The sequence below is a fragment of the Annulohypoxylon maeteangense genome (assembly GCF_022496945.1).
Source record: "Annulohypoxylon maeteangense strain CBS 123835 unplaced genomic scaffold GGS22scaffold_5, whole genome shotgun sequence".
NCBI classification, from domain to species: Eukaryota; Fungi; Ascomycota; class Sordariomycetes; order Xylariales; family Hypoxylaceae; genus Annulohypoxylon; species Annulohypoxylon maeteangense.
Genome location: NW_025953252.1, coordinates 102,195 through 115,281, shown reverse-complemented (window position 1 = coordinate 115,281; position 13,087 = coordinate 102,195). Strand labels below are relative to the sequence as shown.

The following is a 13,087-nucleotide window of genomic DNA, read 5'->3' as shown; positions in this document are numbered from 1 at the left end:
CAACCGTAACCTTGGAAGTCTTAAAAACTGACACTAATTACCACTTCGGTACAGGCACCTACTAGCTGCTAACAGTAATACCCTCTCTGATACTAGGCGATGATTTAGAAACAACCCCATTAGCTGTTATGTTGAAAATTCCATGCGCTAACAACTCCCTTTGCTCATACTCTCGTGCAGGAATGAGACAAAGGCCGTGTTCGGCATAAACCCAAACTAATGTAACCTTCATGACAAATATCTTAAAGCCAATTAGAATCTTTCCATCCACATCTCTAATCTCGGACACTTTTTTGACAAAGGAGAAGAACATGATTAATTGGGAAATATCGGGGGCCGAAAAGTCTCCTGTCACGTCGTACAACACCATAACAATATTGACACGGCCACCGATGACTGGTCATTTCCCTCACCCACGCCTACACCCCCCCTACACCCCCTAGTACACTGTTTGCCCGCCTGCATCCTTCCCGTTATTGCACTGCCGTTAGTGGCCCATATCCCGCGAATCCCAACACCAACACCAGGCTCTACATTTTTTAACGGAAACTAAACTTGCATATTCTCACCTCTTCGATGTCCACATCATAACCTTGGCAGGCCATCCATCTCGAGGTCCTCGCACAACTCTAGGTATCTCCAGCATATCGTCTTCGAAGATGTCTTCCCCAGCAGCAGCAGCGGAGCGCATCAGCGACGATGCCACGAACAACACCATCCCAGCCTCGGACGAGCCCAGGGACAAGGAAGCAGACACCCCCCCGGCCGCGAAGAAGTCCTGGAAGTTCTGGTCCGTCTTCTTCTCCCTGTGTCTGCTCAGTCTATCGACCTCGATCGAATCGACGATCGTGACGACCGCGCTGCCGAAGATCGTCGACGACATCGATATGGGCAGCAAGTACGTCTGGGTCGGCAACGCCTTCCTGCTCGCCTCCGCCGTCGTCCAGCCGTTTATCGGACAGCTGGCGAACGTGTTTGGGCGGCGGTGGCCGCTGCTAATCGTCACAGCGTGCTTCACGCTTGGCAGCGGTATCGCGGGCGGTGCTACGAACGCTGGCATGATGATCGGTGGACGCACTGTTCAGGGCCTAGGGTCTGGTGGTATCTACGTCTTAATCGATATCGTCGTCTCCGATTTAGTCCCGCTGCAAGAGCGCGCACAGTACGTCGGCCTCGTCCTCGTCACCGGCGCCGTCGGAGCCACCATCGGCCCCGTCCTCGGCGGCGCCATTGCCGACGCCAACTGGCGCTGGGTGTTCTACCTCATGCTCGTCACCGGCGGGCTTTCCCTCATCTACCTATTCTTCTTCGCGCACTTCAAGCACGAGGAGAAGCGGTGGAAACAGGCCCTCGCCGAGGTCGACTATTTCGGGGCCGTTGTATTCATCGGCTCCGTCACGTCTCTTCTTCTGGGCTTGGTTATGGGCGGAGTGGTGTTCCCCTGGAACTCGGCGAATGTAATCGTGCCGATTGTTATTGGCGCCGTCGGCTGGGCTGCTTTCCATGTGTACGAGGCGACTAGTTTCTGTAAGAACCCGATGGTCCCGCCGCACCTGTTCATGAACCGCACGGCGGCCGCGGGATTCGTTCTGGCTTTCGATGCTGCACTGCTTCTCTACTATGTTGTGTGGTTTCTTCCGATTTATTTCCAGGGGGTTCGTGGGGACACGCCCCTGCAGTCTGGTGTTCACCAGCTTCCTTTTAACATAGTCCTCATCCCAGCGGCTATGATCGGTGGTGGCATGGTCACTAAGTTGGGGAAATACCTGCCGTTTCAATATATCGCGTTTGGCATGATGGCGATCGGGGCGGGGTTATTTACGTTGCTGAAAGCGAGCTCGTCGACTGTTGCTTGGGCGTGGTTTGAGATTATCGCTTCGATCGGGATGGGCATGGCTACAACGACTATCTTACCCGCTATCCAGGCGTCCCTTACAGACGCTGATGTTGCTTCGATGACGTCCATGTATGCGTTTTTGCGCAGTTTTGGCGGTATTTGGGGTGTTACTATCCCCTCTGTTATCTTCAACAGCCAAGTCAACAACTTCCTAGATCGAATCAGCGACCCCAACGTCCGGAATCAGCTTGCAGACGGAAATGCCTACGGATACGCTTCCACGGGGGCCACGGCAAGTCTTCCGGAAGACGTCAGGAACGAGGTTCTGGGTGTTTATACCGACGCCCTGAAAACTGTCTGGCAGATTGCCGTTGCCTTCTCCTTGGCTGGTTTCGTGGTTGTCTTTGCGGTTAAGCAGTTGGATATGTCTAGGCAGAACGACACCAAGTTCGGTTTGGAGGAAGACAGGCCGAAAAAAGTCACTGAGATGGAAAAGGGTGAGAAGAGTGAGGGGAGCGCAACGATTATACCGTCGAGCGAAGTCGAGGAGTCATAACATGACAGTAAAGGTGAACTGTGATTAAAAGAAGTTGATGGACCCCGGGGTACCTACATATCGGGAATGGCCACTGTATGGGCTATAGGAGTTTATCATTTATGGGCTGAGATTCATGTATACCTAGCTAGTATAGACTATGTCTTTGGATATCCAATTTAGTAAATTGTTAATTATATTGTTTTTAATGTATATCACACTCTTGGGAGGTTTTGAATCCACTACAAGATCATAGTTCAATGTTCTAATACCATATTCTACGATAGATATATATCTGCTAGTTACCTAAGGATAATTCCACTGAAGATTTTCTCTCTTTGACCGACGTAGATAAAACATCACTTTTAAGGCTATTTCGAAGGTAATCGCCGTTGAACATCACGAGAAGATACCTACCTGTATACCTGTTGGTACCTAAAAGTTCTATCACAAACCTGTAGGTTGGGGGCCACATCGGATTCTGATATGAATGATTTATTAATAGATACCTACCTAACTAGTAGGTACCTACCTAGGCAATATCAACCTTAGTGGTTTCCAACGATGTCGCTTTATTCTGCTATGATTTTGTAGGTACGGTATAGAGTACGTAGACCAATGAATGTCTCCGAAAAGTTTCCGGTACTGTACGACCGTTACGATCGGCCACCGGGAAGCCACATGTAACACAACCTTTCGAGTGGCGCTTAGGCTCCTATCCCTTGCTTTTCTCTCTAGACATCTACATGTCTCTGTATTTTTGCTTATGACATACATAGGGCTCTACTCTGACGTTTCATAATTCTTTCCCCTTTATCACTCACTACCTAGTTCTATTGATTCCAGTGGTTTTAGGGACCTAGAAGCAATAAGCATCTTCCAGTCTTACACCCTTTTACAGCATACTTAGTATTTTTCCATTAACCATGGCACTTGAATATGACATCATCATTGTTGGCGGCGGTCCTGCCGGCCTAAGTGCAGCATCATCTATCGAGCGACAAGGTCACAAGACAGTATTATTTGATTCGGGCAAGTATAGGAACGCCCTAGCCAAACACATGCACACGGTGGCAGGATGGGACCACCAAGATCCGGCGGCATTTCGCGCGAAGGCGAGAGCGGACTTTGAGCGGTATGGTTCTGTGACGGTGGAAAATGTTGAGGTGGAGACTATCAAACAGCGAGAGGATGGACTCTTTGAGGCTACAGCTAGCGGCAGGACTTGGACGGGCAAAAAGGTCATCTTGGCGACAGGTGTGGAAGATGTCTTCCCCGCCATTCCTGGCTACAGCGAATGTTGGGTTTCTGGCATGTGAGTGTACTCACTTGGAAACTTCGAGAGTTTAGTGAGGAATCGCTGACTAAGTGCTGTAGATTCCATTGCCTATTTTGTCACGGCTGGGAGGAGAGAGGACAACCATCAGGAGGCGTGCTAGCTGAAGGTGGCATGAATGTCCCTATGGCTCTCCATTTTGGCCGGCAAGTTCTGCGTCTAGCAGACCAGGTGAGATTTATGAATTTCTTAAATTTAAGCTTATTTCAACGTGCTGACGCTTAGCTGGAATAGGCGACGATTTATACTCATGGAAACACTCAGCTTGCTAAGGAACTGGAAGAGGCGCTGGCGGCTGGACCAGCACCAATGACAGTGGAACCACGTAAGATCGTGAAGTTAGTCAAAGAGCCGGAAGGCAGCAAAGTCACGTTGCACTTTGAGGACGGCAATAGCAGGACTGAGGCTTTCATAGCTCACAAGCCAAAGCCGGCCCTACGCGGCAACTTGCATAAGCAGTTAGGGCTGGAAATATCACCTGCGGGAACGATCGTGGTGAACCCTCCATTCAACCAAACGGGGACCAAGGGTGTATTTGCTGCCGGTGATTGCGCGTCGCCTATGCACACCGTCACTCAGGCCCTGCACAGCGGGACATGCGTTGGAGGTAGCGCCCCACTGCAGGTCCAGGCTGAGACATGGCACCAGAAGTCGCTCGTGTAGAAGTTCTTGAGTACGTACCTAGTACCCAGTAGTTATCTAGCTAGGAAATGATGAAGCCTTAATGGAAATCACATATGATGTGATTGATTTATGTCACGTCCTTTCACAGTGGATAGAAATGATGTTGTGTTAAAGGAAACGATTTAAGATTAGATCTCGTAGACCTTGTAAATCTAATGCAACTACCCGTACAGTGCGGAGCACATGCACTTTCCTACCCCTGTCCCTGTGCTAGTTCCCTAACACCCCACCATCGTTCTTTTCTCCACATATCCCCCAACTCTAAACTTACCCTAACACCATACTGCCGACGTGGTGGGATTTAAGGCTGACGGTAGGTAGTGGAGGGATTCGGCCCCCACCTCGGGCGTCGGTCTCCGAACAGCATATGCAGAGGGGTTAGGGGGGTTCTACGAGATTTTCGAAATTTCATCGTGTTTAACGGACGTGACTCACTTCATAATTATAGATAATTAACTGCACCTAACCAAATTATTATTGGGGAAACAGCCACTCGGGGACCTCGGTTAGGCGCACGCGCAGTCCGAGATCAGGCTCCGGGGCGAATGGGTGTCATATGCCGGTTGAATCATGGATGCGCCTTCCCAAGCTGTAAACTGCTGTGCTACCTCAATATACGCTCCCTAGCTCAGTTGAAACGCAAACATCCAATTCATTTCAGTAGGTGAGTCTAGGCTTGTATATGTACCTGGTACTAGGGAGGTACTCATGCTCTTTGTGAACTTACTACCTAATTCTTAGGTAGCCTCATCCCTTACATGTATTCAGCATGTGCCTACATAGTAGAAAATGTCTCCGAAAGGATGACAGGGCGTGGGAAATGTCTCCAATTGGCTAGAATGCCTAGGTACCTAGTATTCCGTACCCAACATACCTAAACGCCTTATCTGGGTGTTTTAACAAACCTCTTCTTCTTCTACTTATCTTCTTGACCCTAGCCTTACTCCAACCAAGCAATCCTACGGCTGAGTAAATCTTCCACATTGAATCTCGCATAGCCAAATACCCTAGACACTCGTAACCATGGCAGAGAAACAGAAGTATCTGCTCCCGGAGCCGGAGAAGGAGATCGGGCGTCTAACGGAGCAAGACTCCGTCATCACGCACATGATGAAAGGCGTGCGCATCCTAGCACCCATCGACTTCAAGCAGCCGGGGTTCCAGATCCTCGACTCGGGGACAGCAGACGGGCTGTTCCTGCGGAGCATCCAACCGCAGCTGACAGAGCCGTACAAGCTTCTCGGCTTCGACGTCATGGAGAGCTTCTTCCCGCCCGTCGCCCCGCCACACACCACCTTCGGCATCCACGATATCTCGGAGCCGTGGCCGGCCGAGCTGCACAACGCGAATGACTTAGTGCATCAGCGCTTCACGATCCCCGGCGGCGCGAAGAAGGCGACACCGCGCGAAATCGTCCATTACCTGTGCCAGCTCGTTAAGCCCGGCGGCTATATCCAGCTCGTTGAGATGGACATCACTGGCACTGCTCTCGGCCCCGCCATGCGCGATGCGTGGACCGTTACTGGTGCTTTCCTCACTGCTGCGGGTGCCGGCAGCGACTATGCGAAGAGTATGCCTGGTTGGCTCGTGGAGGAGGGCTTTGAAAATGTCGTGGATCGCCGCGTGGATCTGGATTACGGCGTTCGGTACAAGGAGGGTGATTGGGGTGTTCGTGGCGCTAAGGTGATTGTTGAGTCTTTTAGAGGCGTTGTTGGCGCGTGTAAGAGTGAGTTTTCAATCCCTCCTTTTTTATGGTGTATGGTAATGATTCGTGACTAATCTGTTGTTGCAGTGATGAATATCGAGGTTCCGGGGATAGACCTGGACACGGTGCCGGAGCGGGCGGAGAAGGAGCTGATGACGGAAGGCGGAGTTTACCCCCTTGTGTTCGCGTATGGTCAGAAGCCGCTTGCTTGAATTAGTGCACTTGATGCTCCGGGGGTAGAGTAAAAGTTTTGGGAATGCAATATCGGTATTTGGGGGAATGGGTAGTGGTCACCATTCCTTTATGACCCATAGTCTAGGTAAACTACAGGACCAGCTTTCGGATTGATGCTAGGTACATCGTGTAAAGCACAAGTGGCTAGGCAACTAGGTCTACAAACCAAATAAAACTTAAATAGGTTCCGCAATCACTTGCTTAATACTGTATAAGTACCTACCTACCTACCTACACCACCCCCTTCACCTCACTCTTCGGCAACTCCCTACTCATCCCACACCCAGCATACGCGCCCGTAACAACCGCATTCGGAATAATCTTCATCAAGCTCGCACAATCCCCCGCCGCATACACCCCCTCCACACTCGTCCTGCAAAACGGCAACGGCGCCAAAATATCCCCCGTCTCGGAAAGCGCCAAGCCCAACTGCTCCACGAACCGTCCCGCCACGCGCGTCAGCGGTCGATGGTGTACGAAATCCTCCGTCTTCCACGTCCCGTCCGTGAACGTGATCAGAATGCTCAACGCCCCCGCGCCCCGGCTTAACCGCGCGATCGGCCGGTCGTCGACGAACACGCCGGATCCGAGTTGCGATGCGGAGAGCTCCGCGGCTAGGGTGCCGTTGCCGTTCGTGTAGATGGTGACTTCGTCAGCGGATTTGGCGGCGTCGCGCGCTAGCATTGTTGCGAACATGGGCTGTGCTAGCCCGTCGACGGCGAGGAGGCCTGCGGATGAGGAACCGCGGAGCTCGTAGCCGAATTGGAACATGCAGGGGTATCTAGAGGGAAAAGTCGGTTAGTTTTCTCGTGGGTAAGGAGGTGGTGAGATAGAAGACGCACATGCCGCGTGTGTACAGATCCTGGTACCCGTCTATGTCGGGAAACACGTCCGTTGAGCCCGTGGCCAGGAGAAGCTTCCTGCCGCGCCATTTGGCACCCGTGTCGTCTGTGGCTTCGAAGATGCCGTCGTCGGTCTTAACCAGCGTTTCGACGCTGCGGTCGACGAAGGTCGTTAAGCCTGTGCTCAGGAGCTCTTTACGAGAGGCCTCGCGCATCTCGTCGGGGGTTTTGCCTTCCCATGTTGAAGTGTGTCTCACCGCTGTGCCGTAGTGGTTGCGGGGTTTGTTGTCGTCGAAGATTACCGTCGTGTGAAGTGCGCGATATAGCGTTAGCGCGGCTGATAGGCCGGCGTGGCTACCGCCGACGATGAGGGCGTCTACGAGGGGTGTCTTGTCTTTGGTCATGGTGGATTGCCGGATGTGTGGGAATGCAAGGCCGTATCACTATACCGGGCCATTGTGAACTGTTCCTATGAGAATTGTTTGGTTAAGTACCTCACTAATGAGGTAGAACATCAAAATACAGTCAGACTGTACCGTAAGTCAAATCCGGGGCTGATTGCTTAGGTTTTCTAAGAAAGGTATCACTCGGTGACCGACGGGGAAGCGGCCCACGTGGCATTGCAAGGATCCGGAACTACTGCCCGGGTCTTGTTCCCCGCATCGTCTCTATCACGTAAGATTCAAATCGAGAGCAGCTTCGATGCTTCTCTTTACCAGTTCTCTATTTCTAACAAAATTTTACATTTTCCGGGGAGGTATAACTGGCTTGTGAGGGCCAGGACTAAGAAAATGACAGTCGCTCCTAGGAATCGTAGATAACAATACATCTAACCTCCACACTTTCTCTCGGCTCAACATCCAGCGGTGTATCCGGATGAGTAAAAGCCGTATGTGCACAACCTATTGAATGTGATTAGCCCTAATATTCCATTATTAGTCAACAGCATAATGGAGTTGGTACATACATCTGCTGACTCCGTCCGTTTTATTATCCCAGATCTTTATGAGTGTAACTTCATCAGTACGGTGTCTATTCAAATAGTACCATTTCTGCTTATCGGAATGCGTGAATGTCGCCGTGTGACCGCGCACTTCATCCTTGCCGGCCAAAAGATCGCATTGGTGCATGGCAGACGGCCCGATAGTTCGGTAGTCCATACATGCCAAGGGGGTATCCAGAACAGGTCCATTTAGGGGGCGCCAAATACTAGTGGATAACAATTAGTAGATATCCCACTGGAAGAATTATTGTTCGATATCTTACTTGATTAACTGAACACGGTGCTTCTGTAATAAATCGTCGAGATCCTCCCCTTCCGAAAGGTTATTCTCGACGCGCCGTAGAGCCCCCTTTTCAGACTGATCCACATGAACCTAGAATAATAAGTATTAGCACCCAACAACAAGTAACGACATGACTCAAAATTCCAATTCGTGTAAAAAGAAAAAGGGAAATGGGTATGATAATTACCATCATAGCCGGCTGCTCCTTCTTATCATCATTCCGCATCTTATCAAGCGCAGGCCTCCTCTTACGTAGCGTATGGTCAAAGATGACAACCCTAGGCGCTCCCGTAATCCTCTTGACGAATTCCTCGATGTGTGGGTAATACAATGCTCTCACGACCCCTTTGTCGTCACCGCGAAGGGCGCCAACAAGAACATCGGGGATCTCGTCGTCAATGTAGGCGAAACCATGTGTGTCAAGGGAAAACTCCCCTTTATTCGGCCGTGAATCTTGAATAATGACAGGGTGATCCTCCCAATTGAAATTCTGGCGGTCGAACCCTGGCGCGGGAGTGACTCGGATATACGGATTTCCTTTCGCGCCATCCCATGGTTCGAGGAAGCGCATTTGAGCGACGACCTTTTCGAGTCCGAGCTGCGGAACAAGAGCAGGCCAGGTGGGAACGAACTCGATGGCGGAGGGCCAAGCATTACGAAGCGGGTAGATCTTTCTCAACGACCACCCCGTCTGCTCCGCCAACCTCCTCCACTCATCCTCTCCCCTCTCCTTGCCGCCTACAGCCACCATCATGTTCAAATCGGCGTATCTCGACATCCGCCCCATGTGGCCGTCTCTCAGCACAGACTCAAGAATAACGAGCCGACTCACAGCGCTTTCCTTCAACGACGCGCGGATATTCTTTAGGATGACTCGCGCCTTATCATCGTCCCAATCGTGTAGACACCATTTCATCACGTAAACGTCGCTTTCCGGCACTCTATCGAAGAAATCCCCCGCAACCAGATTCTCAGCCGGGATCTGCGTCGCCACATCCGAATACTGACCCTCGGGGCCGTGGAAATTGGCGTGCGCTTGCTCGATCACCTGGGGCGCTTCTAAGATAGCTCCATTCAAACCCTTGTTCCCGCGCAGCAGCAGCGCGATCAGTCCCCCGCCGCCCCCGCCGATATCCATGACCGTGGTCCCGGCCAGCTCTTCCCAGGGGTAATCGGCCAGGATGCCGGGGGCTTGGGCGGTCGCGCCACCGCTTAGGGTCTTGTGGAATTTGGGGACCCAGCCGCGGTCGGTGAAGTACTTGAACATGGAATCGTCGGTATCGAAGTTTATCTGGGCGGGAGAGCGCACGGCGTCGCGCTTGCAGGAGGCCGGGATCCCGCGCGCCATGTCGTAGAACTCGTTGCCGTATAAGTCGACCCAGTTTCGCCATTGGGTCCAGTGGTCGCTTAGGAGCAGCGCCGAGGTCGTGTTGTTTCGGTACGTTTCTGTTTCCGCGTCGAAGCTGAAGATACCGTTGTTGCGCAGAGTCCGCATCACTTGTCCCAGACGGTCAGCGCGCGCGCCGCATGCGATGGCTAGTTCCGGTAATGTCTTCGGACTACTTCGTAGGATGTCAGGAATATTGAGTTCGACGGCTGCGCAGAGCGCTTTCGTGTTCATGTATCCTATGTTTTGTTGAGCTCCGGTTTCACGATAGTGATGAACTAATGAGTCTCCTACCCATAAAGTGATCGGCGAGGATTAGCTGGCGGGGTTCTAGCAAGAGACGTACTTCCGCAAGCAAGTCCAATGCTTCTGATACCAGCCGCGATAGTTTCGGGTCAGGGAGCTTCTCCGTGTCGTGTAGCTCGGCTAGTAGCTCAGCTCCATCGGGACCGGCGAGGTGCGCCGACGCCGCCCTAAGCGGATCTATGAGATTTTGTATAGTTGTCTCCATTGGCTAACCGTTGGAAGAAGAAGAACTGAATTGAAGAATCCCATATTATCTATCGTAAGGTATGCTTGAATATGCGGATATAAGTTAGAACAGATCATAGTTGAGCTGAAATCTCATTGGTTGCTTACTAGGTAGGTAGCGGATGAGTTTCGGTGGTTACCGACGCTGTGCCAGACCGAGCCCTCGGCCACCGAAGCCACGGGATATTTGCTTAGGTCAATTTTACATACCACGGCTTGAGCGCCGTCAAGCTCCAAAATCAATGAACCATGGAGCATGATCACGATCCGGTTCTGTGTGAAGATGAGTCCGCTGCACTTTTGGGGAATAGTCATGCCGGCATTTCCAGTCCGACATCATCCCTACACTCATTTCCAACACCGGCTGAGACTAGAACCGGGTCCGGAAATGTGAAGGGGGATATTGTACCTGAACGCGTTTTACCGATCGCTCTTCTCGCATCCCTCGCTATGGCGTCGACGGCAGCAACTGCGTTATTTGCTTATGCGACTCTTCTCTGCAAAGATCCACAGCATTGTAGAGACGATGAGACGAGACGCTATTCGAGCTTCGCAGCGGGTGCGATTTCTATATCGAATATCGTCGGTATGCTCGCTCTCGGGTATCTGCAAAAGGCCGCGGCAAAGGGGAAGCTAGGCCTGATGCTTTGGATGGTCGCCCGCTCTATGAGCGTAGTTATGCTGCTTGTCGGTGGTAAGTTCCTATCCCAGTTTTTCCTACCTAATATCTGTGTTCCAGATAGCTAGCTATTATGTATCGTATCTAACTTGGCATTTTATGCAGTCTTCACTAAAAGAATTTACGTTGCCCTTTCTGGGCGCGTCTTCGAAGGTCTCGCCTCAGATAATCTGCTGCACTTCATGCTCAACGCCGCGTACTCGCGATCGAGCTCTGAAGCGAAAACCTCCTCACTGATCAACAACTCTCTTGGCCTCTACATGTTAGGTATATCCATAAGCCCATTTATCGCAGGGCTGTTTAAGAATTTCACCGTTAGTTTCTTCATCGCTATCGGGTTCTTTGCCGTGTCAATCATGTACGTTTTGCTTTGCGTGCCGAGCCAGCCTTATCTCAGAAACCACCCGAAGGGTTTGCTCACCTCGGAAAGCGACACTCGGGTCGTAAGCCACGGGGTTAGGAGGCGTTCGATCGGTTCACTTGGATCCACGTTCCTAACCCCATTGATGCCTTTCAGGAAGCAACCTACTCACCTCCTCATCGGCTTTAACATCCTCACTTACAACATCACTCAGTCGTACACCTTTAGCGCCTTAATGGTTTATACTTCCGTACGCTTCGGGTTTACCGGGAAGGAAAACGGGATCCTCATATCAATGGTGCATACGGTAGCCGCCTTCTATATCTTCGCCAACATATACTTCATCCCATGGGCCCTGCGGCGTCGGCTACGACAAAACCGTAATGAGCGGACTTCTCCACAGATGTCCGTCTCCCAGTCTAATCACAGAGTCAGAGACATGACACTCGCCCTCATCTCTCTCACAATTCAATGTGTAGCGTTCGTCGGCCTCGGCCTCACTACCAGGGGAAGCCAGGTGTACTTTGTTACGGTGCTCTTGGCACTTGGGCTTCCCGCGCCCTCGTTCACCAAGGCCTATTTCGCAAGCCTCTTCGAAGGCGAGGAGAAACCGGTCGCGCTTGCTGCTTTGGCTATGATGGAAACTGTAGGGAGCCTACTAGGACCCCTGATCCTTGGTAGCTTACAGGCGTATTTTGGCGCTGGTAGCGGGGTATTCTATGTTGCCGCGGGGCTTGATGGCGTTTCTGTTTTATTGCTTGGTCTTGGGCTGGTAGTGATTGGCACTGTATCGAAGTATTGAGATCTTCTGGCCTGGTCCGATTTTGAACAGGAGATCATGTCCATTGACCAAATCCTAGATTTTGCAAAATTTCCAATCCCTTTTTTTTTTTTTTTTTTACACGCAGAGCTTTGAGAAAAACCGTAGAGCCAGCCGCGAGCGTGTTGAAGTAGATACTGGATTAAAGGTACCTAGAAATCAGCTTGGAGTGATTTAGGTATTGAACCTAGAACCACGGCTAGAAGGCGGGAAGCCCGTACACTCGGGTTACCCAGCATTATGCGTGCTTGCGAGGAAGGTGTAAACACCTAGCCTTTTCTGACAGGTCTCATTTTCGTGACTTCCAATGTTTCGGAGATTGATCATATTAGGAAATTTCTAAAATCCGGAAGAGTTTTTTGTTGGATTTAATGGACACGAGGCTCGGAGCTCGGGCGATTCTTGCTTATGAAGCGAGACTTACCTATTATAATTTCAGCCACCAATCGTAAGCCCTGATCCGTGCCTTATTGGTCAGCACTTTACCACCTTGATCTCACTGATTTTCGGCACTTGGCCTATCAGCCGTCTAGGAATCGGATGATTACTAGGTAGGTACCTGGTACTAGATACCTACCTACATATAGGTATCATGACGAGTTCTTAATATTTCAGCCGTAGCTGCTGAGTCTGCATATGTCGATTGCATATTTTTAAAGCGAGAGCGAGCGATCCACTTATATATCCTCTCGTGTAACTTCGCATTGCTTCATTGTTACCCACCGGCGCTAATTCATGTAAAACATAACAGGGAGCGGGGAGGTAGGAAGGGTGGTTGAAATATTATGTCAGACTCGTGTCACTTGCCAGGGTGAGTAAGGTGCGACTTCATGGATCGTTCTCGGCTCAC

At 51.1% G+C, this 13,087-nt stretch overlaps 6 protein-coding genes across 6 annotated transcripts; 4 read left to right on the top strand and 2 right to left on the bottom strand.

Annotated features, from left to right (window-relative positions):
• The first annotated feature begins 304 nt into the window (after positions 1–304).
• GGS22DRAFT_157939 (MFS general substrate transporter) lies at positions 305–2,585 on the top strand. Its single transcript, XM_047960561.1, has one exon. The coding sequence runs from the start codon at positions 660–662 to the stop codon at positions 2,391–2,393; it is 1,734 nt and encodes a 577-aa protein (XP_047820312.1). The 5' UTR covers positions 305–659; the 3' UTR covers positions 2,394–2,585.
• Positions 2,586–3,119: 534 nt separating this feature from the next.
• Positions 3,120–4,462, top strand: GGS22DRAFT_114049 (FAD/NAD(P)-binding domain-containing protein). The gene is made up of 3 exons (XM_047958039.1): positions 3,120–3,687; positions 3,750–3,879; positions 3,943–4,462. Exons 1-3 carry the CDS (start codon positions 3,299–3,301, stop codon positions 4,369–4,371), a joined length of 948 nt encoding a protein of 315 aa, XP_047820311.1. The 5' UTR covers positions 3,120–3,298; the 3' UTR covers positions 4,372–4,462.
• An 818-nt stretch (positions 4,463–5,280) lies between these two features.
• GGS22DRAFT_114040 (uncharacterized protein) lies at positions 5,281–6,436 on the top strand. Its single transcript, XM_047958037.1, has 2 exons — positions 5,281–6,118; positions 6,185–6,436. The coding sequence occupies exons 1-2, from the start codon at positions 5,416–5,418 to the stop codon at positions 6,307–6,309; spliced, it is 828 nt and encodes a 275-aa protein (XP_047820310.1). The 5' UTR covers positions 5,281–5,415; the 3' UTR covers positions 6,310–6,436.
• GGS22DRAFT_114043 (FAD/NAD(P)-binding domain-containing protein) lies at positions 6,367–7,690 on the bottom strand. Its single transcript, XM_047958038.1, has 2 exons — positions 7,174–7,690; positions 6,367–7,112 (listed from the first exon to the last, which is right to left on the bottom strand). Exons 1-2 carry the CDS (start codon positions 7,575–7,577, stop codon positions 6,563–6,565), a joined length of 954 nt encoding a protein of 317 aa, XP_047820309.1. The 5' UTR covers positions 7,578–7,690; the 3' UTR covers positions 6,367–6,562.
• A 198-nt stretch (positions 7,691–7,888) lies between these two features.
• Positions 7,889–10,571, bottom strand: GGS22DRAFT_157933 (S-adenosyl-L-methionine-dependent methyltransferase). The gene is made up of 6 exons (XM_047960560.1): positions 10,486–10,571; positions 10,141–10,421; positions 8,647–10,085; positions 8,440–8,549; positions 8,141–8,382; positions 7,889–8,075 (listed from the first exon to the last, which is right to left on the bottom strand). Exons 2-6 carry the CDS (start codon positions 10,355–10,357, stop codon positions 7,978–7,980), a joined length of 2,106 nt encoding a protein of 701 aa, XP_047820308.1. The 5' UTR covers positions 10,358–10,421; positions 10,486–10,571; the 3' UTR covers positions 7,889–7,977.
• On the top strand, positions 10,572–12,299 carry GGS22DRAFT_157931 (major facilitator superfamily domain-containing protein). The gene is made up of 2 exons (XM_047960559.1): positions 10,572–11,071; positions 11,162–12,299. The coding sequence occupies exons 1-2, from the start codon at positions 10,627–10,629 to the stop codon at positions 12,217–12,219; spliced, it is 1,503 nt and encodes a 500-aa protein (XP_047820307.1). The 5' UTR covers positions 10,572–10,626; the 3' UTR covers positions 12,220–12,299.
• The last annotated feature ends 788 nt before the right edge of the window (positions 12,300–13,087 follow it).